At 46.7% G+C, this 20676-nt stretch overlaps 1 protein-coding gene and 1 long non-coding RNA gene across 8 annotated transcripts in view; one reads left to right on the forward strand and one right to left on the reverse strand.

Annotated features, from left to right (window-relative positions):
• LOC117346033 overlaps positions 1-14054 on the reverse strand; it is a 113089-nt gene extending 99035 nt beyond the window's left edge. For 3 of the 6 annotated variants that reach the window (XM_033915255.1, XM_033915254.1, XM_033915253.1), the window contains exon 1: positions 13718-14054. In XM_033915255.1, coding sequence (XP_033771146.1) covers positions 13718-13844 — 127 coding nt within the window. In that variant the 5' untranslated portion in view covers positions 13845-14054. Of the gene's footprint in view, positions 1-13472; positions 13677-13717 lie in introns of those variants that run through there. The other 3 variants (XM_033915256.1, XM_033915257.1, XM_033915258.1) reach the window with 3 other exon arrangements.
• A 37-nt stretch (positions 14055-14091) lies between these two features.
• The window catches only part of LOC117346037, a 61582-nt gene continuing 54997 nt past the window's right edge, over positions 14092-20676 (forward strand). Inside the window, exon 1 of one of the 2 annotated variants that reach the window (XR_004536540.1) lies at positions 14092-14195. This is a non-coding gene — a long non-coding RNA (uncharacterized LOC117346037). The remainder of the gene's footprint in view (positions 14196-20676) is intronic. The other variant, XR_004536541.1, reaches the window with a different exon arrangement.

The raw sequence follows: 20676 nt of genomic DNA on the forward strand, positions 1-20676 counted from the left end.
GTTTGCGTGGCCCCAGAAACATTTTTTTTGGCCAGTGCGGCCCAGTGAAGCCAAAAGGTTGGACACCCCTGAGTTATAGCATCAATAGTAGATCATATCCATAGCCTATTCAAATCGGGTTTAAGCGTAATTATTCTACAACTAGTTAGTGCTTTTGACTTAGTTGACCATGATGTATTACTAGCATGCTTGGATTCCATCGGAATTTCAGGTAGGGTATGTAATTGGTTTCAAGGGTTTTTGAAAAATAGGTCTTACCAGATAGTCAGTGCTGGTCAATATTCTACCAGATGGGTAAATGAAAGTGGAGTCCCTCAGGGTTCACCACTTTCTCCAAATTTATTTAATATTTACCTAGCACCTACCAATATTTTAGGAGAAACTAAAAACGTATTTGTTCACCAGATTCCTGGGTAACAGTAACTGAAAGGAAAAATTATGTTCTTACCTGTTAATTTTCTTTCCTTTAGACGCAGCAAATGAATCCAGAGACCAGTGGGATAGCACACATCTACCAGCAGGTTGAGATAGAGAAACTGATTAACAGGTGGTCCTATTGGCTGGCATACCTCCTGCATCTTCAATATTTCTCCTTGTCCAAGCATCCAGAACTAGTAATATGCTTACCTTGTAAAAAACTTCTTTCCCATAATAAATTTGAAAGTATAATAAAACTTCTGAAACTTGCAAAACAGAAACCGAGATCCAAGAACCAGAAAAGGACGGGTCTCTGGATTCATCTGCTGCGTCTAAAGGAAAGAAAATTAACAGGTAAGAACATAATTTTTCCTTCCTTGGCAACAGCAGCAGATGAATCCAGAGACCAGCGGGATGTAGCAAAGCAATCCTCAATCTGGATGGGAAGCAAACGCCGCCTCCGAAATGACTGAAGCACCAAAAGCAGTCTACTTACGTGCTGCCACATCCAACCAGTAATGCTTAGAAAAAGCATCCTTAGAAGACCAAGTAGCTGCATGACAAATTTCTTCCAAGGAAAAATCTCTGGACTGAGCCCAAGAAGTAGCCATTGTTCTGGTTGAATGTCTGTGAATTTCTTTCGACAACCACTTTCCTGCCATCCAGTAAGTGGAAACAGTGGCCTCCTTGACCTATGGAACGATGGAATCTTTGGACGCTACCATACCTTTGGCACGTCTCTCGAATAATACCAAGAGGTGATCTCAACGTCTAAAGTTGTTAGAAACTTGCCTAGAGTAGAAGGAACTTACGCACTTCTAAGAATACTCAGTGAAGAGAAGCGCACCCCCCTTCATTCCTCCTTACAAGGAAGAGAGATAGAGAGAGAGCGAGGCTGACATGAAAAGATGATATCACCTTAGGAAAAAACTATGGTATTGTCATAAAGGTGCAGTTGAACATAAATAATACTCACAATCTTGTTGACAGTGCCGGTATATGCTGGTAAGTGCCTATTGTTCAGCACTATCAGGGCAGAATGTAGTAACTGTAGTCTCTTTTTTTTTCTCCAAATTCAGGGAAAGAAGAAAAAATAGAGACCCAGACAGACCCTCTATCAATGGAGGGTGGGTGAGGTAGGTACCTGGGAGGGCCCAGGTATAACCCCTAAAGTCGGCACCATTCAGCCGGACACCCCTATCTCATTGAAGAGAAATCTCAACAGGAGAAATAGAATGGCCGTCTCACTGAAGAGAAACCTCAACAGGAGAAAATAATTGACCAGTCACAGCCAGAATCCAGGAGCTAGTTGAATAGCGACCATCACCTGTTGGGAGATAGAGCATACTGAAGATGCAGGAGGAGTGCCAGGCAATAGGACCACCTGTTAATCAGTTTCTCTATCTCAACCTGCTGGTAGATGTGTGCTGTCCCACTGATCTCTGGATTCATCTGCTGCTGTTGCTAAGGAAGTTCCATTAAACTGTAGTCCAAACTTCATTGTAAACTGCATAGATCTTAACGGTATTGCTGTATAGAAATAAGTTTTTATGTTATGTTATAAAAGTAACTGGTACCATGAGCACACTGAAGGATGCTATTGATGCATACAGCCTGCATTCAAGCTCCTGACCAAGTCAAGGAAGCGAGCAAGTACTGAGGGCCCAGAACACTGAACCCCACAAATATTCAGCAGGCTGGCTGCACAGGTCCCTGAAGAATTCACCTGCCAGCTGCAGACTAAAGTCTGCTCCTCTCCACACAGGCACAGCAGTTCCTTGAGCCATGTGAAAAGCATGAACAACCGAAAAAAAATGCAAAATAATAAAGAAAGCAAGGGAGTAGATCAGAACGTCACCTTCATACTCAACTGCAAAAGAAAGAAATGAAGGGGACAGCAGAGATAGAGGAGAAGGAGGAGGAGCTGTAAAGCTGTGATAGGGAAAGGGATTGTGTTTAGACAAGGTGTATTAAGCGGTTTACAATCAGGTACTCTACAATCAGGTACTCAAGCATTTTCCTTATCTGTCCTGGTGAGTTCACAGTCTATTTAATGTACTTGGAGCAGTGGAAGATTAAATGACTTGCCCAGAGTCACAAGGAGCAGCATGGAGTTTGAACCCACAACCTCAGGGTGCTGTAGCTCTAATCACTAAGCCACATCTTCAGCAGTATAAGCACACATGGACAACTCTACGGTTCAGCATATCATCTCTATTGTACTAGAAAAATATATTTACAGTGTTCCCTCGCAGTCCATGATTCGCGGTCCCGGTCATTCACGGTATTTTCTGACCGCGAATGACCGGGCAGGATAGGGCAGCCAGAACACCGGCGAGTGAAGGAAATCACTCACAGTATGCTCCGACCGCCTCTTCCTGTACTAAAGCCGGGCCTCACCAATCAGGAGCTGCTTTGACACTCAGCTCCTGATTGGTGAGGCCCAACTTTAGTACAGGAAGAGGCAGTCAGAGCATACCGCGAGTGATTTCCTTCACTCGCTGGTGCTCCGGCTGCCCTTTCCTGTCTCCTCTGCTAAAAACCGTATTCGTGGTTTTTCCTGAAATGGAACCGCCGCAAATATCGGAGAAGTACTGTATTCCAATAAAATGGTATCATCATATTATCCAAATTTTGTTTTATTTGCATTTGCTAACTTATAGCGTAAATTTACTTCTGCTATCTTTATATTTTCAAAGCATATAATTTTTTTTCTCTTTCTTTGGTGTCGCATTGTGGCTTCTTGGGAATTCAGTTTAATATTTGTCTACAAATTTCTATTTTTCATTTATGGTTAGTTAATTTATACTGCATGAGGGTTTGTCTGTGCTCTGTATATGAAAGAGACATGGTTTTCTATTAGCATTAACTGTACAGGATGGGACTGTGTACTTATCTGGCTTGTTTAGTTTTCCAATAGGTTTACAGATATAATCTAAAATTTCTTGATCACTCTATGCCTATCTAGGTTCAAGGCAACTTACAAATTAAGATACAGTGGTACCTTGGTTTACGAGCATAATTCGTTCCAGAAGCATGCTCGTAAACCAAAATACTCGTATATCAAAGTGAGTTTCCCCATAGGAAATAATGGAAACTCGCTTTGATACGTTCCTACCCCCCCGAGGCCAGCGGCGCTGCTCTATCCCCCCCCACGAGAACCGGCATTGCTCCCCCCGAATGCCCCCCCGCGATCCGGCACCCTCCCCACTCCAATCCGGCACCCTCCCCCCCGCGATCCGGCACCCCTCCACCGCGACCTGAAGTCCCCCAGACCCACCAGCATGGGCATGTCCTGTGTGTTGGTGCCGGTGCCCGAAGATCGGCCTCGAGCATATGCGCATGCTCAAGGCCTGCGAGTTCACGCTCTCTCCGAGATTCTCGGAGATCTCGGAGAGAACATGAGGCACCGGCACCAACGCACAGGACATGCCGGTGCCGAGGCCAGATGAAAGTAAGAAGCAGGTTCGTGTGGGTCTGGGGGACTTCAGGTCGCGGTAGGGGGAGGGAGGTGCCGGATCGCAGCGGGGGGGGGGGGAGGGGGGCACTCAGAAATCGAGGCACGATCGGTTTCCGAGGCGCCGATTTTGTGAATGTTTTGCTCGTCTTGCAAAACACTCGCAAACCGGTGCACCACTGTATTTATATAATGCATGGAAGGAACAACAGTAAACATAAAGTAAGCAGAAAGTATGTGGTAGATACTAGGGAAGGGAAAAGATGAATCTTTCATAACAGGAAAATATATCAACGACATTATCTAAAAGTTTGAATTACAATCCAGTTGGTTAGGATGAGGTAAATGGAATGATTCAGCTGAATGGAGATTATGTTTATTGAAAGTTTCTGTACTGCTACTAATGACTGGGGAGTCAATTCAGAGAAGTTTACATGAGCTTCTGTAAAGGTGTTACAATAGAGTTAGCGTTTGGTTTTCTTTCTTGAAAATCAATAATCAATAAAGACACATTTATACCATAATCATCCTACATATATACACACACATAATATTGGTATCATGTACTATGTTCATACTAAATCCTACTTATTTGCACACATAATACTTGAATCGTGTTTTAAGGTAGGTGGTGGAGATGAAAACAGTGATGGAATTAAAAAAAGCATGGGATAAACACACAGGATCTCAATTATAAAATAAATGGTATAAACAGAAGAACTAAGGCTGGTACTGGGCAGACTTGTGTCCCATATATGGTGATTCAGTGTAGGATCGGCTGGGGAGAGCATCGATGGGAACTCCAGTAACTTAGAACATGAGGACATTGCTGGGCAGACTTTATGATGAGATGGTTGGTTAGGCTGGAGTGAGCTTTGACAGCAACTACAGCAATTGGAACCTAAGGACAGTGTACCAGGTGGCCTTTACGGTCTATGGCCCAGAAATATCAAAGAAAAAAAAAAAAAGATAATTTAATCATGAATTTATAAGGCGTGTAACTAATGGGCAGACTGGGTGGACTGTTCAGGTCTTTATCTGCTATCATATACTATGTTACTATGTATGTTGTGTTCCTAATGGGAACTAGCCAACTATCTCCTCTGTTACTTTATTAAAGTAGAATTTCCTAACATTGCCCCTGAATCTACCACCCCTCAACCTCAAATTATGTCCTCTGGTTTTACCATTTTCCTTTCTCTGGAAAAGATTTTGTTCTACGTTAATACCCTTTAAGTATTTGAACGTCTGAATCATATCTCCCCTGTCTCTCCTTTCCTCTAGGGCAGGGGTGCCCACACTTTTTGGGCTTGCGAGCTACTTTTTAAATGACCAAGTCAAAATGATCTACCAACAATAAAATTAAAAAAAAAACACAAAGCACACTGTATGCATAGAAAATGTTAATCATCATTCCTATTCCAGGGTTTTTCAAAGAGGTCAAAGCAGATGACTCTAAGCACTATCACCTCAGTAACAACCATATAAAAATAGACAAATATACCCCCTCTCTTTTTACTAAACCACGATAGCAGTTTTTAAGCGCAGGGAGCTGCGCTGAATGCCCAGCGCTGCTCTCGACACTCATAGGCTCCCTGCGCTAAAAACCTCTATTGCGGTTTAGTAAAAGGGGACCTTAGTGTAAAATATAGACAGCAGATATAAATTCAGACACATTTTGATCACTAAATTTAAAATAAAATAATTTTCCCTACCTTGTCTGGTGATTTCATGAGTCTCTGGTTGCACTTTCTTCTTCTGACTGTGCATCCAATCTTTCTTCCCTTCTTTTAGCCTGTATGCTGCTTCTCCTCCAGACCTCATTCCTTCCCCCCAACTTTTCCTTCCTCTTCCCTGCTCTTTCTTTCTCTCTGCCTCCCTTTCATTTTTTTCTGTTTCTCTTCTTTCCTTCTGTATCCCTGCCTGCCCTTTTTCTTTCTTTCTCCCTGCCCTCCCCCAAGCCACTGCCACTGCCATTACCATCGGGGACCAGGACCCAAACCCCACCAATAACAGGCCCCAAGCTCTCCCTGCTTCGGCCAACCAGCATTCCTCTCCCCGACGTCAATTCTGCCGTCGGGAAGAGGAAGGCTGATCAGCCCAAGATCGTGATCAACCTATTGGGGGAAATGCTGACGGGTCCTGCCTTCGCGGAAACAGAAAGTAGGCAGGACCCGGCAGGAACAAGAACAAATGCTTCACTAACCTGTCTCCCGCATTAGCCCATAGCGAACGCTTGCTTCAGGGCTCTCAACATGTGCGTGCAGGCTTCCCTTCTCCCCCCCCCCCTCCCCGGACATAACTTCCGGTTTCGGAGGGAAGAGAAGAGAAGCCTGCACGCACACGTTAGAGCCCGGAGCATAAGTTCGCTAGGGACTGAAATCTCCAAGCCGGTTTTTTGGGTTTTTTTTTTTAAATGTTCAGCAGCGGCAGATGACAGCTGGGCGGACCGCCCAGCTAAAAGGCCCTAGGGAGAACACTGGAGAGGAAGGCTGATCGGCCCGTAGATCAGGACGGCAACATGAGTGCGATCGACTCGAGTTGCCTTCCTGAGCTACTGGTCGATCGCGATCGACGCGTTGGGCACCCCTGCTCTAGGGTATACATATTCAGGGCTTCCAGTCTCTCCTCATACGTCTTCTGGCGCAAGCCTCCTATCATTTTCGTCGCCCTCCTATGGACCGCCTCAAGTCTTCTTACGTCTTTCGCCAGATACGGTCTCCAAAACTGAACACAATACTCCAAGTGGGGCCTCACCAATGACCTGTACAGGGGCATCAACACCTTCTTCCTTCTACTGACTACGCCTCTCTTTATACAGCCCAGAATCCTTCTGGCAGCAGCCACTGCCTTGTCACACTGTTTTATCGCCTTTAGATCTTCGGACACTATCACCCCAAGGTCCCTCTCCCCGTCCGTGCATATCAGCTTCTCTCCTCCCAGCATATACAGTTCCTTCCTATTATTAATCCCCAAATGCATTACTCTGCATTTCTTTGCATTGAATTTTAGTTGCCAGGCATTAGACCATTCCTCTAACTTTTGCAGATCCTTTTTCATATTTTCCACTCCCTCTTCGGTGTCTACTCTGTTACAAATCTTGGTATCATCTGCAAAAAGGCACACTTTTCCTTCTAACCCTTCAGCAATATCACTTACATACATATTGAACAGGATTGGCCCCAGCACCGAACCCTGAGGGACTCCACTAGTCACCTTTCCTTCCTTCGAGCGACTTCCATTAACCACCACCCTCTGGCGTCTGTCCGACAGCCAGTTTCTGACCCAGTTCACCACTTTGGGTCCTAACTTCAGCCCTTCAAGTTTGTTCAACAGCCTCCTATGAGGAACTGTATCAAAGGCTTTGCTGAAATCCAAGTAAATTACATCTAGCATATGTCCTCGATCCAGCTCTCTGGTCACCCAATCAAAAAATTAAATCAGGTTCGTTTGGCACGATTTACCTTTTGTAAAGCCATGTTGCCTCGGATCCTGTAACCCATTAGATTCAAGGAAATACACTATCCTTTCTTTCAGCAACACTTCCATTATTTTTCCAACAACTGAAGTGAGGCTCACCGGCCTGTAGTTTCCTGCTTCATCCCTGTGACCACTTTTATGAATAGGGACCACATCCGCTCTCCTCCAATCCCCAGGAATCACTCCCGTCTCCAGAGATTTGTTGAACAAGTCTTTAATAGGACTCGCCAGAACCTCTCTGAGTTCCCTTAGTATCCTGGGATGGATCCCGTCTGGTCCCATCGCTTTGTCCACCTTCAGTTTTTCAAGTTGCTCATAAACACCCTCCTCCGTGAACGGCACAGAATCTACTCCATTTTCTCGTGTAACTTTGCCGGACAATCTCGGTCCTTCTCCAGGATTTTCTTCTGTGAACACAGAACAGAAGTATTTGTTTAGCACATTTGCTTTCTCCTCATCACTCTCCACATATTTGTTCCCAGCATCTTTTAGCCTAGCAATTCCATTTTTTATCTTCCTCCTTTCACTAATATATCTGAAAAAATTTTTATCTCCCTTTTTTACATTTTTATCCATTTGTTCTTCCGCCTGTGCCTTCGCCAAACGTATTTCTCTCTTGGCTTCTTTCAGTTTCACCCTGTAGTCCTTTCTGCTCTCCTCTTCTTGGGTTTTTTTATATTTCATGAACGCCAACTCTTTCGCCTTTATTTTCTCAGCCACTAGGTTGGAGAACCATATCGGCTTCCTTTTTCTCTTGTTTTTATTGATTTTCTTCACATAAAGGTCCGTAGCCATTTTTATCGCTCCTTTCAGCTTAGACCACTGTCTTTCCACTTCTCTTATGTCCTCCCATCCTAACAGCTCTTTCTTCAGGTACTTTCCCATTGCATTAAAGTCCGTACGTTTGAAATCTAGGACTTTAAGTATCGTGCGGCCGCTCTCCACTTTAGCCGTTATATCAAACCAAACCGTTTGATGATCGCTACTACCTAGGTGAGCACCCACTCGAACATTAGAGATACTCTCTCCATTTGTGAGGACCAGATCCAATATCGCTTTTTCCCTTGTGGGTTCCGTCACCATTTGTCTGAGCAGAGCCTCTTGAAAGGCATCCACAATCTCCCTACTTCTTTCCGATTCCGCAGACGGAACATTCCAGTCTGCATCCGCCCGTGAAAATATGAATGTGGAAACTTTTGAAGAACCCTCATACAGCCAGTAGCTGATAAAAGCAGACTATAAATGATAGCTAATTAAAATTTTCTCTGCATACAGGGTGCTTCCAGTAGTTCAATTTTGGGATTATTACCTATTCATGACAATACTTATGTAATCCATCTTGAACCGCAAGGTAATGGCGGAATAGAAATCACTAATGTAATGTAATGATATATTGCATCACGTGTGTATATGAAGAATGAATTGAAGAAATGGCATTACAATTACAGTACAGTAGTACTGTTATTATGTGGGTGGGGTCTGGGGGTGGAGCTTGGGAACCCCTAAACAAAAGGTCTGATTGAATCTTTATGCCTCTGTGTACTATATTTATCCCAGGACAAGCAGGCAGGTATTCTCACAAGTGGGTAACATCATCCGACAGAGCCTCGATGCGGACGCCTCACAAGCAGACTTGCTTGAACAAACTCGAAGTTTCGAGTTGCCCACACTGCGCATGCGCGAGTGCCTTTCCGCCCAGCGCAGGGCGCATCTCCTCAGTTCTTACTTTTCCGTGGAGCCAAGAAATCCGCCTTTGACTCTGCGTGAAGTATTTTCACTTGTGCCTTCTTTCGACCGCGGTTTTGTGTTCTTTTGTCACAAATCGCTGTTTTTTCTCTTTGTTGTTATTTATTTATTTTTTAATTTCTTCCGTTCGTTCGACCGGGCAGGCCTCGTGGCCGCAGCCCCGCGGCTTTGATCTTGCGGCGACTCTTTTTCGGCCTATGTCCCGGCCTGCAACTGGTTTTAAAAAGTGTTCCAAGTGCCAGCGCGCGATTTCCCTCACGGACTCTCATAGACGGTGTCTTGGGCCTCAACATCTCCCGAAATCGTGCTGGCCTTGCTCAACACTTAAGTCTCGTGCTTTTAATCGTCGTCGTATCCTGTGGGAGCAGCTCTTTACCATGGAGTCTTCAATGGAGCTCTCGACCTTCTCCAAAGCTCTTCCGGCTTCCACAGCTTCTACTTCGAGCCTCATCAAACCTGCCTCGTTTGTACCGGCTCTGTCTTCGACGCCTGCTGCGATGCCTTCCTCTGTCTCTTCAGGTCAGATAGAGCTGCAGCCCATTCCCACGGTGGTGCTTAAAGTGCCTAAGGCTTCTAAGTCCAAACACTCTCACACTGACTCGAGGGAACACGAGGCTCGTGCAGGTGGTCCCGTTGGAGACGCAGATCCATCCTTGCCGGCTTCGTTCCAGACCTTGTTGGAGAAGCAGTTCATTCAGCTCTTTACTACCATGGGGCCGAAGCTTCTCTCACAAATCCAGCCTGGGCATTCAGCGGTCTCCCGCGAGGTCGAGCCGCCTCCTATGTCTCAGTCTCATGCACACTCTTTGCAGGGAGCAGAGTCTCTGCGAGTGTCTGGTCTGGCATCTGGGCATGGACAGCAAGGAGCAGATTCTTTGCCAGTGCTTCCGTTGGAACCCTCACACTCGAAGCAAGGAGCAGAGTCTTTGCGAGTGCATCGAGGTTCCTCTTCTCGGAGGTTCCTCTTCTCAGCCTCCACTGCTTTGTTCCACAGCCTCCAGCCCTAACCACTCTCTGAGGGCTTCGACTGGGGCACGTTCTCCTCGATCCTCGAGGCCTGCTTCGAGACACAGCTCGCATCACAGATCGAAGCATTCTTCGAAGCATTCATCCAGACATGCCTCGCCTCACCGCAAGCAGCCTTTTCTTCAGTTTTCTCCACCGCCTACATCGACCCTTCCGCTTCCGGACCTCAAGGACCCAGTGGTTTCCATTTCTTCATCCAGGTCTCCTTCTTCGCTGGACCAAGCTGCCTCGACATCCTCAAGTCCTTCTCGAGGCCAGGCTTTAGCAGATCAGCTGTCCTTTTCATCTTTCCTTCGTCAGATGGCGGTTGACTTGGATATTCAACTAGATACTGGCTCTAAATTCTCCAAGGAATATCTCGAGACCATGCATCTCCCTCAACCTCCGGCTTAATCTCTCAAACTTCCTCTCCATAAGCTTTTGGATCAAACCTTTGTCCACTGTCTGGAAACTCCTTATTCCATTCCAGCTGTTCCAGGCAAATTGGACTCTAGATACAGGACAGTACATCATAAGGGGATTGACAACACTCAATTGTCTCACCAATCCCTTCTGGTTGAATCTTCTTTGAAAAGATCTCACCCTTCCCAGGTGTATGCTACTGTCCCTCCGGGAAGGGAAGGTAAAACGATGGACAGATTTGGTCGTCGCATTTACCAGAATTCGATGATGACCTCCAAAGTCCTCAACTATAATTTTCATCACCTATTTTGAGTTCTTTCTTTCCATTCTTCCAAAGTTTATGCCTTATCTGGATTCTCGTATGCACTTTGAGTTCCAGGAAGTTCTTGCATCCTTGTCACAACTCCGGCTGCAACTTCTTCAGTCATCCTATGATGCTTTCGAGCAGTCTGCTCGAGCTACTGCTTGCTTTATGGCCATGCGACATCTTGCTTGGCTCCGTACTATCGATATGGATCCTAACCTGCAGGACCGGCTCGCTAATGTTCCTTGCGCAGGCAGTGACCTCTTTGATGAGTCTATAGAGGCAGCCACCAAGAAACTCTCGGACCACGAGAAGTCTTTTGCATCCATTCTCAGACCGAAGCCGGTTCCTCCTCGTCCTACACGCCCTCCTCAAACCTATCAGCGGCGTTTTCCTCCAAAGCAGGCTCCTTCTACTCGTCAGCCTGTCAAGAGGCAGCATCCCCAGAAGCAGCAAAAGCCTCAGCCACCTGCTGTACCTAAGGCTCCTCAGCCTTTTTGACTGTCTAGAACGGAGCATAACCTCGGTCATTCTGCCATTTCCCGTTTTCCCCCCTATCGGAGGTCGTCTCCATCATTTTTACCACCGATGGACGACGGTTACTACCGACCTCTGGGTCCTTTCCATCATCAGGGAGGGATACTCTCTTCTATTCCATCAAGTTCCTCCGGAACATCCTCCAAGAGAGTATCCTTCCAATCCTTCCCAGACCGTCCTTCTTCTTCAGGAAGCTCAAACTCTCCTTCAGCTTCGAGCTATTGAGCCAGTTCCTCTGGCTCAGCAGAACAAGGGATTTTACTCCCGTTACTTCCTTGTTCCAAAGAAGACAGGCGATCTGCGACCTATTTTGGATCTAAGGGTGCTCCACAACTATAAACTGCCTCAGTTCTGATCCAGGATGTACACTCATCGCCTCGAGGCAGATGCCTTTCTTCTGGACTGGACGAATCTCTTTCTATATGCGTTTCCTCCATTTCAAAAGACGCTGGTCAAGCTGAAGACCGACTATGCCACCATGATTCTGGTTGCTCCTCGGTGGCCCAGACATCCCTGATACTCCCTTCTACTTCAACTCAGCAGCAGGGAGCCACACCTTCTACCAGTTTTTCCCTCTCTGCTTACACAGCATTAGGGATCTCTGCTTCATCCCAACCTGCAGTTTCTATATCTGACAGCTTGGTTCCTCTCAACATAGCTCCTCTCCAGTTTTCTCAATCTGTGAGGGATGTTTTGGAAGCTTCACAGAAACCTACTACTAGACAATGCTATCATCAAAATTAGACTAGATTTTCTGCTTGGTGTTTTTCTCATCATAAGGAGCCTCAACATTCCGCCGTATCTTCAGTTTTGGATTATCTGTTGCACCTTTCTCATTCTGGCCTCAAGTCTACATCGATACGAGTCCATCTTAGTGCAATTGCTGCTTTCCATCAGCCTACTGAAGGGAAACCCCTCTCTACTCATCCTGTGGTTTCCAGATTCATGAAAGGACTTTTCAATGTCAATCCTCCTCTCAAACCGCCTCCTGTGGTTTGGGACCTCAATATTGTTCTTACTCAGCTGATGAAACCTCCATTTGAACCAATTGACAAGGCTCATCTGAAGTATCTCACTTGGAAAGTGGTGTTTCTCATTGGACTCACTTCTGCTCGACGAGTCAGTGAGCTCCAAGCATTGATTGCGGATCCACCTTTTACAGTGTTCCATCATGACAAGGTGGTTCTTTGCACTCATCCGAAATTCCTTCCTAAAGTGGTCTCGGAATTTCATCTCAACCAATCCATTGTTCTTCCAGTATTTTTTCCAAAGCCTCATTCTCATCCTGGAGAAGTTGCTCTTCATACTCTGGACTGTAAACGTGCTTTGGCTTTCTATTTGGAACGCACCAAACCACACAGAACTGCTCCTCAACTTTTTGTCTCCTTTGATCCGAACAAGTTGGGACATCCTATTTCTAAGCGTACCATCTCCAATTGGAAGGCGGCTTGTATCTCTTTCTGCTATTCCCAGGCTGGATTACTCCTTCACAGTAAAGTCACAGCCCATAAGATCAGAGCAATGGCAGCTTCTGTAGCTTTCCTCAGAGCTACACCTATTGAGGAAATTTGTAGAGCTGCTACTTGTTCCTTGGTTCATATCTTCACCTCACTTTCTCCAGACAGGATGGACAGTTTGGCCAAACAGTATTGCAAAATTTATTCTCCTAAGTTGCCAACTCTCCCACCATCCTGTAGTTAGCTTGGAGGTCACCCACTTGTGAGAATACCTGCCTGCCTTGTCCTGGGATAAAGCAGTTACTTACTGTAACAGTTGTTATCCAGGGACAGCAGGCAGCTATTCTCACATCCCACCCACCTCCCCGGGTTGGCTTCTCTGCTAGCTATCTGAATTGAGATGCGCCCTGCGCTGGGTGGGAAGGCACTCGCGCATGTGCGGTGTGGGCGACTCGAAACTTCGAGTTTCGTCAAGAAAGTCTGCTTGTGAGGCGTCCGCATGGAGGCTTCGTCGGATGACGTCACCCACTTGTGAGAACAGCTGCCTTCTGTCCCTGGATAACAACTATTAAGGTAAGTAACTGTGCTTTTTATACTCTCTGTGATTTATTTTTATAAAAAAAATTTCAAGGAAAGTGAAACTCACCAATATAAGAGCATATTTCCAATCAGATCACTGTCATCCATAGGGTGCTTCTTTTAAACATTCAATTTATTTTATATGGTAGTTGGATCAGTGATTATGAGCGCTAAGAAAGGCACAAAAACGGTGTAGTCTGAATAAGTTTAGCTAGGTCGAAAATTACACCCGTGTTTTCTTCCCAACCAGAATAAGAAAAGGAAAAAAAATGTAATAAACCTAGGTCAAAACGTTAATTTCGTGAATGTTACCGTAAATTTTGCTGCGACTCTCGTCGTTTCTCGTGTAGCGACGCTTACACTGCCCAAACAGAATGAACCTCTCGTCACATGCGACGGTAAGTCCCAGTAGAAAGACCAAAATGTTCTTCTGAAGCATGTCTCGGTTCCGGTACCATTTTAATCCACCCCTTGTACGAGGCTGGGGGGGGGGGGGGTGACGGTGAGAGCGCCTCGCCAGGTCACCCTTCCATTCTCCAACCGACGATCGACGGAGAGACGGGGGAAGCAAAGCTTTCAACTTCCAGCGGGCGCGCGGCCTCGCCGAGTGCACGTGCCTCTTCCACGCGCCCCCTTAGCTTCCGTTTCCCGCCTAGTGGGGGGGGGGGGTTGCCTAGTGGGGGGGGGGGGGGTTGATTTTTACGATTGTTGTGGAGCCCCGCAGCGACTCGCGTCGTTTCGTCCAGCGGCTGTTACTATCATGAGATAGCTAGACTTACTTACAGGAAAGGTACAGTGCTCCAGAGCATTTTTCCCCCTCATTTTATTGAACTTTACTAGAGAATGGTACTTTTCAGGACTACATTGGTATCAGTGGGGTAGCTAGACCTGATATTTTTTTTTTTGGGGGGGTGGGGAGGACAAAGTTAACTAAGTCCTAAATAGGCATTAAGCATGAGCAGTTCTAGTTTTACTCTTAACAAATATCTCCTGATGATGACAGATTTCTAAGTGAAGGGTCTGCAAAAGCAGCCTTGTGGCCAGGATAACACTTTAAATGTTCAATGATTTAAAGCAGGGGTTGTTAATATGACCGAGTATAGTTTTTCTTTAATTCAACTCCCCTTGATTATGTATGGTTTCACTCTCCTAATGTGGACTATAATCATTGTACTGGGAATTTATGACTTGATAATAATTTCTTGAGTATATTTAGTTGCCTGTATCAAAGTGTTCTTTTTTGATCTTTGATGTGAAAATGAATAAAATAGATTTAAACATAAAGCAGGGGTTTCAGAATCCAGTGGGGTTTTCAGGATTTCCCCCAATGAATATGCATTGAAAGCAGTGCATGCACATAGATCTCATGCATATTCATTGGGGAAATCCTGAAAACCCCACTGGATTTGGCCCTCAAGGAGTGACTTTGGGGACCCCTGCCCCAAAGAAACCACAGTGTAAAAGCTATCCCAGCCATATGCAAGTGCTTTCCTGCCTGATGGAGTTCAGTGAGACCTTCGCTCATTTTTTTTTTCTCCACAGAACTGACAGGACTTGTCCTTCATGTGGTCTGTTTCTTCAAGTTTGGTTGGGGGTTTTTTTTTTTGCCTCTTATTTGGTTTTTGGTGCTTTCCTGCGCTGTTTGTGCACTCTTTCAGGGTGTCTGACTGTTTAATAATAATAATATTTTATTCTTATATACCTCCAAAGCCGTAGTAGTTCGAGGCGGTTTACAATAAGAGGAGCTGGACAATCAGCGAAGATAGGTACAAAGTAAGGTTTTAAAGTACATGAAGCGGATACAGGGCTAAGAGAGCTGGGAACATGGTGCAAACAATCAGCGAGAATAGGGGCACTGGACAGACATCAAACATGTAGGCAGAGAACAGAGCGGGAATGAGAGATCGTGGTGAAAATCAGATGGAGTAAAGCGATAAGGCAATGGGAGCATTTAGGTTACAAATCGGTTGAACAAGTTTGTTTAGACCCCTTCCCTTCCTCTAATCTTTCTGGCACTTTTACTTGTTTTCTTTTTTTTCGCAGCTAGTGGCCGTTGTAGGCCTAGGCTCCCAGTTGGACAGTGTTTTTTTGTTTTGCCTTCTCTGCACCATTGAGTGCAGAGAGGACAAATTGATTTGTCAATAGGTTCAAGAAGTGTGTCTTATGCATTTGAACTCAGACACTTTCCCTCTCACTTCTCATAATGAATATCTCTTGCCTAGGGAGCAAGCATGATCCTCTAGCTCAGTGTTCTTTAACCTTTTTACACCTATGGACTGACGGAAATAAAAAAATTATTTTGTGGACCGGCAAACTACTAAATAAAAATCAATGTAGATAGTATTTTTATTTATTCATTAAATAACAATTTACATTTATAGTAATTGACAGTATTTAAATTTCCTACACATCATTCCAATGTATATCTTCCCTCTGCATCTCTGTCTATCCTGTCTAGCATCTACCCTCTGCGTCTGTGTGATCAGTATTGTCCTTCTGTGTCCCCATCCCTTCTCCATCCATCATTCCCCCTCTGTGTCTGTCCCTATTCTCTTCTCTGGGCATCATCTCGCTATTCTTTTCTGCCCTTAGCCCAGGCCCCCCACCCTATGGCTTGTATGTCTTTCTTGCTCTCCCATGTTGTTAGCATCTCTCCCTCCCTGAGTCCACTGTCCCCAGTCCACCAATTCACTCTCTCTGCCTTCTCCTCTGCCCTCCTCACAGTCCATCAGCCTTTCTCCTTCTCCCTCCCTCCAGGTCCAGTAGCAGCTCTCCCTTTCTTTTCCTCTGTCCACCAGCAGCTCCCACTTCACTATCCTCCATTTCCAGTCCAGTGTGGCAACTCCCCTGCCCAGCAGAAGCAGTGCCCCCTTTCCCCCCCAACCAGCTCTAGCTCTCCATCCCCCTTTTACCCTACGAGCAACAGCTTCCCTTTCCACCTCCAACCAGTGGCAACAGCATTTTCCCTTACCTGGACTAGCAGCAGCTCAGTGTTTTTTTAACTTGCCTGCAGCAGTGTCCGTAGCATCAGCACAATGATTCACTTAGGCAGCCTTGGGCCCTTTGATGAGTCGCATCCACCTCTGAGAGAGAGGATGTTGCATCAGAGATGGGCTGTAACTCAACAACAAAAGCCCCAAGGCTGCCTAAGTTAATCGCTGCTCTGACGCTACTGGCACTGCTGCAGGCAAGTTAGAAAACTGAGAGCTACTGGAAGGGGAAGGAAGCCTCTGCTATTCCGTTGGGGGAGAGGAAAGCAAAATGTCAGCAGAGGGAGGGAGACACACGGGTTCCCAGCTCATCGGGCCATGAACCGGCAGGAAATTTTGCAGACCGGTGGTTCAACAACACTGCTCTAGCTTGTCCTCTTTGTGCCCAAAAGCAAAAGAGGACCATGAAATCCAGGAAAGTGATCCAAGACAGTCTCTTTGCCTTCCAAAAGTCCGATTTGTCGAATGGCATTGAGAGCCTTGGTCCCTATAGCTTCTGGAGCTGCACCAGTCACTGGCAACACTTCATCAGCAGAGAGGTTTCCGCCTGCCTCAACTTTGAGTGCTGGTAGTAGGCCTGCAGATCGAGTTGACTTGGACTGAAAAAGTGCCTGGATTCATTTTTATCCTCTTCAGCACTATAGAACCCCGATTCCAAGATATGAGCAAAGCCAAAGAAACATTGGTCTTCCTCTGTGCACAGTACCAGGAGCTCCAGGAAATCAACATCACTGGTAATCAAGAAGTGTTGGCACCATAACCCTATTCTGGATTCAACACTTGACACCTTTTCAGGCTGTGGTCACTGTACTTCCCCTGCCTTTACCAATGCCTGCCTCTGGAACTTTGAGGTAAAATTGCATTATTTGCTGATGACGCTAAACTGTGCAACATAGTGGGCAAAAGCACCGTGCCAGACACTATGACGCAGGACCTACACTATGGTCCACAACTTGGCAACTGAGTTTTAATGCCAAAAAGTGTAAGGTTATGCACCTTGGCAGCGGAAATCCACGCAGAACTTACACCCTGAATGGTGAGACCTTAGCAAGAACTGTTGCAGAACGGGACCTAGGTGTAATCATCAGTGAAGATATGAAGACTGCCAATCAAGTAGAGAAAGCATCATCCAAGGCTAGACAAATGCTGGGTTGCATCCGTAGAAGTTTTGTCAGCCGGAAGCCCGAAGTTATAATGCCATTGCACAGGTCCATGGTAAGACCTCATCTGGAATATTGTGTTCAGTTTTAGCGGCCACTTTATCAAAAAGATGTGCTGAGAATGGTTCAGCGAATGGCCACTAGGATGGTCTCAGGCCTCAAGGATCTCCCATATGAAGAACATCGGGTAAATTGCAGCTATACTCTCTCGAGGAACGCAGAGAGAGGGGAGACATGATAGAGACGTTCAAATATGTTACTGGCCGTATTGACATATTTTTCCTTACAGGGCCTACGGCAACAAGAGGGCATCCATTAAAAATCAAGGGTGGGAGATTTCATGGAAGTATTTCTTTACCAAAGAAGTATTTCTTTACCAAAAGGGTGGTTGATCGTTGGAATAATCTTCCACTTCAGGTAATTTAGGCTGCAACGTGCTCGATTTTAAGAAAAAATGGGATAAGCATGTGGGTTCACTTCGAGGAAGTGCTTAGGGGGGAGGGTTCTTAGAGTGGGCAGACTTGTTGGGCCGATGGCCCTTTTCTGCCATCATATTCTATGTTTATCCCAGGACAAGCAGGCAGCATATTCTTAACGCATGGATGACGTCACCGACGGAGCCCCGGTACGGACATTTTTCACTAGAAAGTTCTAGTTGGCCGCACCGCGCATGCGCGAGTGCCTTCCCGCCCGACAGAGGAGTGCGTGGTCCCCAGTTTCTTTGTTTCCGCGGAGCGAAGAAGACGCATGTGGTTTCAATGGCCGTTGAAAACATCCTTTTTGCCTTCCCGCTCGCGCTTTTTTCTCGTTTTTTTTCTCTTTTCCCCACTTCGGGTTCTCTTTTTTATTCGATTCAAAAAAAAAAAAAAAAAAATCTCTCGATTTTCTCTATTTTTTGAAACCGGCCCCAGCGGGGCCTGTTGTCACCATACAGGCCTCCGGTTTTGATTTTGCGGAGGCCGTGTTTCCCTTCATGCCCCCTCAACCGGGCTTTAAGAAGTGCCAGCGGTGTGCACGCCCAATCTCCCTCACTGACCCACACAATTGGTGCCTACAGTGTTTGGGTCCAGAGCATCGGGCGGACACCTGCACCCGCTGTGCCACTCTTAAGAAACGCACCTTAAAAAATCGGCAGATCCAGCAGATCATCCTTTTCGGTACCGGATCTGCTATGGAACCTGCAGCGACGTCGACGGTACCGCAAAAGACGGCACCGACCACTTCAACGACGCCCGATCCTTCCTCGGGGTCGCTGGCACCAGGTAAGCTGGCTAAGAAGCCTTCCACCTCCCTTGAGCGCCCGCCTGCCACAGTGGCGACGCCGGTCCTCCCGGTCTCACGCCGACCCCGCAAACGCTCCTCCCCGATCTCGGTGAGTGCCTCGTCATCGGCTTCCTCATCGCCGGGGCGTGGAGCAGCACCTATGGAACCAAAAAAGAAAAAAGCGGTCCCGGTGCCACCCCTGGATGACCGCATCGCGGCCATACTCCATGACAAATTGCAGGAACAGCTGCAGCAACAACTCCAGCACCTGTTACCGACCCTCTTGGCACCACTTCTTTCGGTACCAGACCGGCCCGAGCCTCGCACCATCCCACCGGTGTCCACCCCTTCGGTGCCACTCAACACTTCCATGCCAGTCCTCTCGGCTGAACCACCCCGTTCTCATCCTGTGGTACAGACCCGCTCTGAGGTCGATCCCCCTCGGGACCAGGAAGGGCACCGGTCTCCCCGGGACCCAGAATGGCACCGCTCTTCCCGGGACCGGGGTCAGCACCGGTCTTCCTCTCCCGGTACCGTCTCCATGTGCTCTGGCAAGTCTCTTTCTAAGACCCGCCACACCGAGCCTTCCACCCCGACATCTCGGCGTGCGCACACTGATATCAGGGACCCGGACTTATGGGAAGAATCCCCACCCGGTACCGAGGAGGACGCATCATCCACAGTGCCCGATACCACTTCCAAGCCTGAGAAATCCTCTTTCACCAAATTCCTCAGGGAAATGTCGGCGGCTCTTTCTATTCCTTTAGAGTCCGACTCCAAAAAGTCCCAGGCCTTTCTGGATGCCTTAGACTTTGAACAACCTCCCAAAGAGTTCCTCAAGTTACCCGTCCATGACATACTGCGGGAAACTTTTTATAAAAATTGGGAAAATCCACTCACTGTCCCCGGAGCTCCTCGTAAGCTTGACAGCCTATACAGGGTCATCCCAATTCCGGGTTTTGACAAACCTCAATTGCCCCATGAGTCTCTCCTAGTTGAGTCTACATTAAAGAAAACTCAAGGCTCCAATGTTTATGCCTCCACCCCTCCTGGCAGAGAAGGCAAAACGATGGATAAGTTTGGCAAACGCCTTTATCAAAATGCCATGCTAGCCAACAGGGCGAATAATTACACATTTCACTTCTCATTTTATATGAAGTATCTCGTACAACAAATATCCGCCCTATAAAAATACATCCCTGAACGCAAAGTTCCACTCTTTCAACAACAAATTTCCAGCCTCCTTCAACTGCGGAAATTCATGGTGCGCTCTATTTATGATTCATTTGAGCTGACCTCCCGAGCGTCTGCCATAGCTGTTGCCATGCGACGTCTGGCCTGGTTGAGGGTATCTGATCTTGACATCAACCACCAAGACCGCCTAGCTAACGCACCCTGTCTTGGGGATGAACTTTTTGGGGAGTCCCTGGATTCAACCACCCAGAAGCTCTCAGCACATGAGACCAGATGGGACACTCTGGTAAAACCTAAAAAGAAGGCTCCACCTGCTCGTCCTTATAGACCACAGTCCTCTTACCAGCGCAGGTTCTCGGCCAGGCCTCTCAACCCGCCTCAACAGCAGCCTCGCAGACCTCGTCAACAACAACACACTCAGGCTCGCTCTCAATCTCACCAACCTGCCAAGCCTCTTCCTCCGTCAAAACCATCTCAGCCCTTTTGACTCCTTTCTCCAGGGCATAGCCAGTCTTCCACCATCATTACCTCTTCCTCAGCCAATTGGAGGACGTCTCCAACTCTTCCTCAACCGTTGGGAGGTCATCACATCAGACCTGTGGGTCCTCAACATCATCCGCCACGGCTACTCTCTCAACTTCCAGACTCTTCCACCAGACAACCC

This window comes from Geotrypetes seraphini, chromosome 12, assembly GCF_902459505.1.
Source record: "Geotrypetes seraphini chromosome 12, aGeoSer1.1, whole genome shotgun sequence".
Taxonomy (NCBI): Eukaryota; Metazoa; Chordata; class Amphibia; order Gymnophiona; family Dermophiidae; genus Geotrypetes; species Geotrypetes seraphini.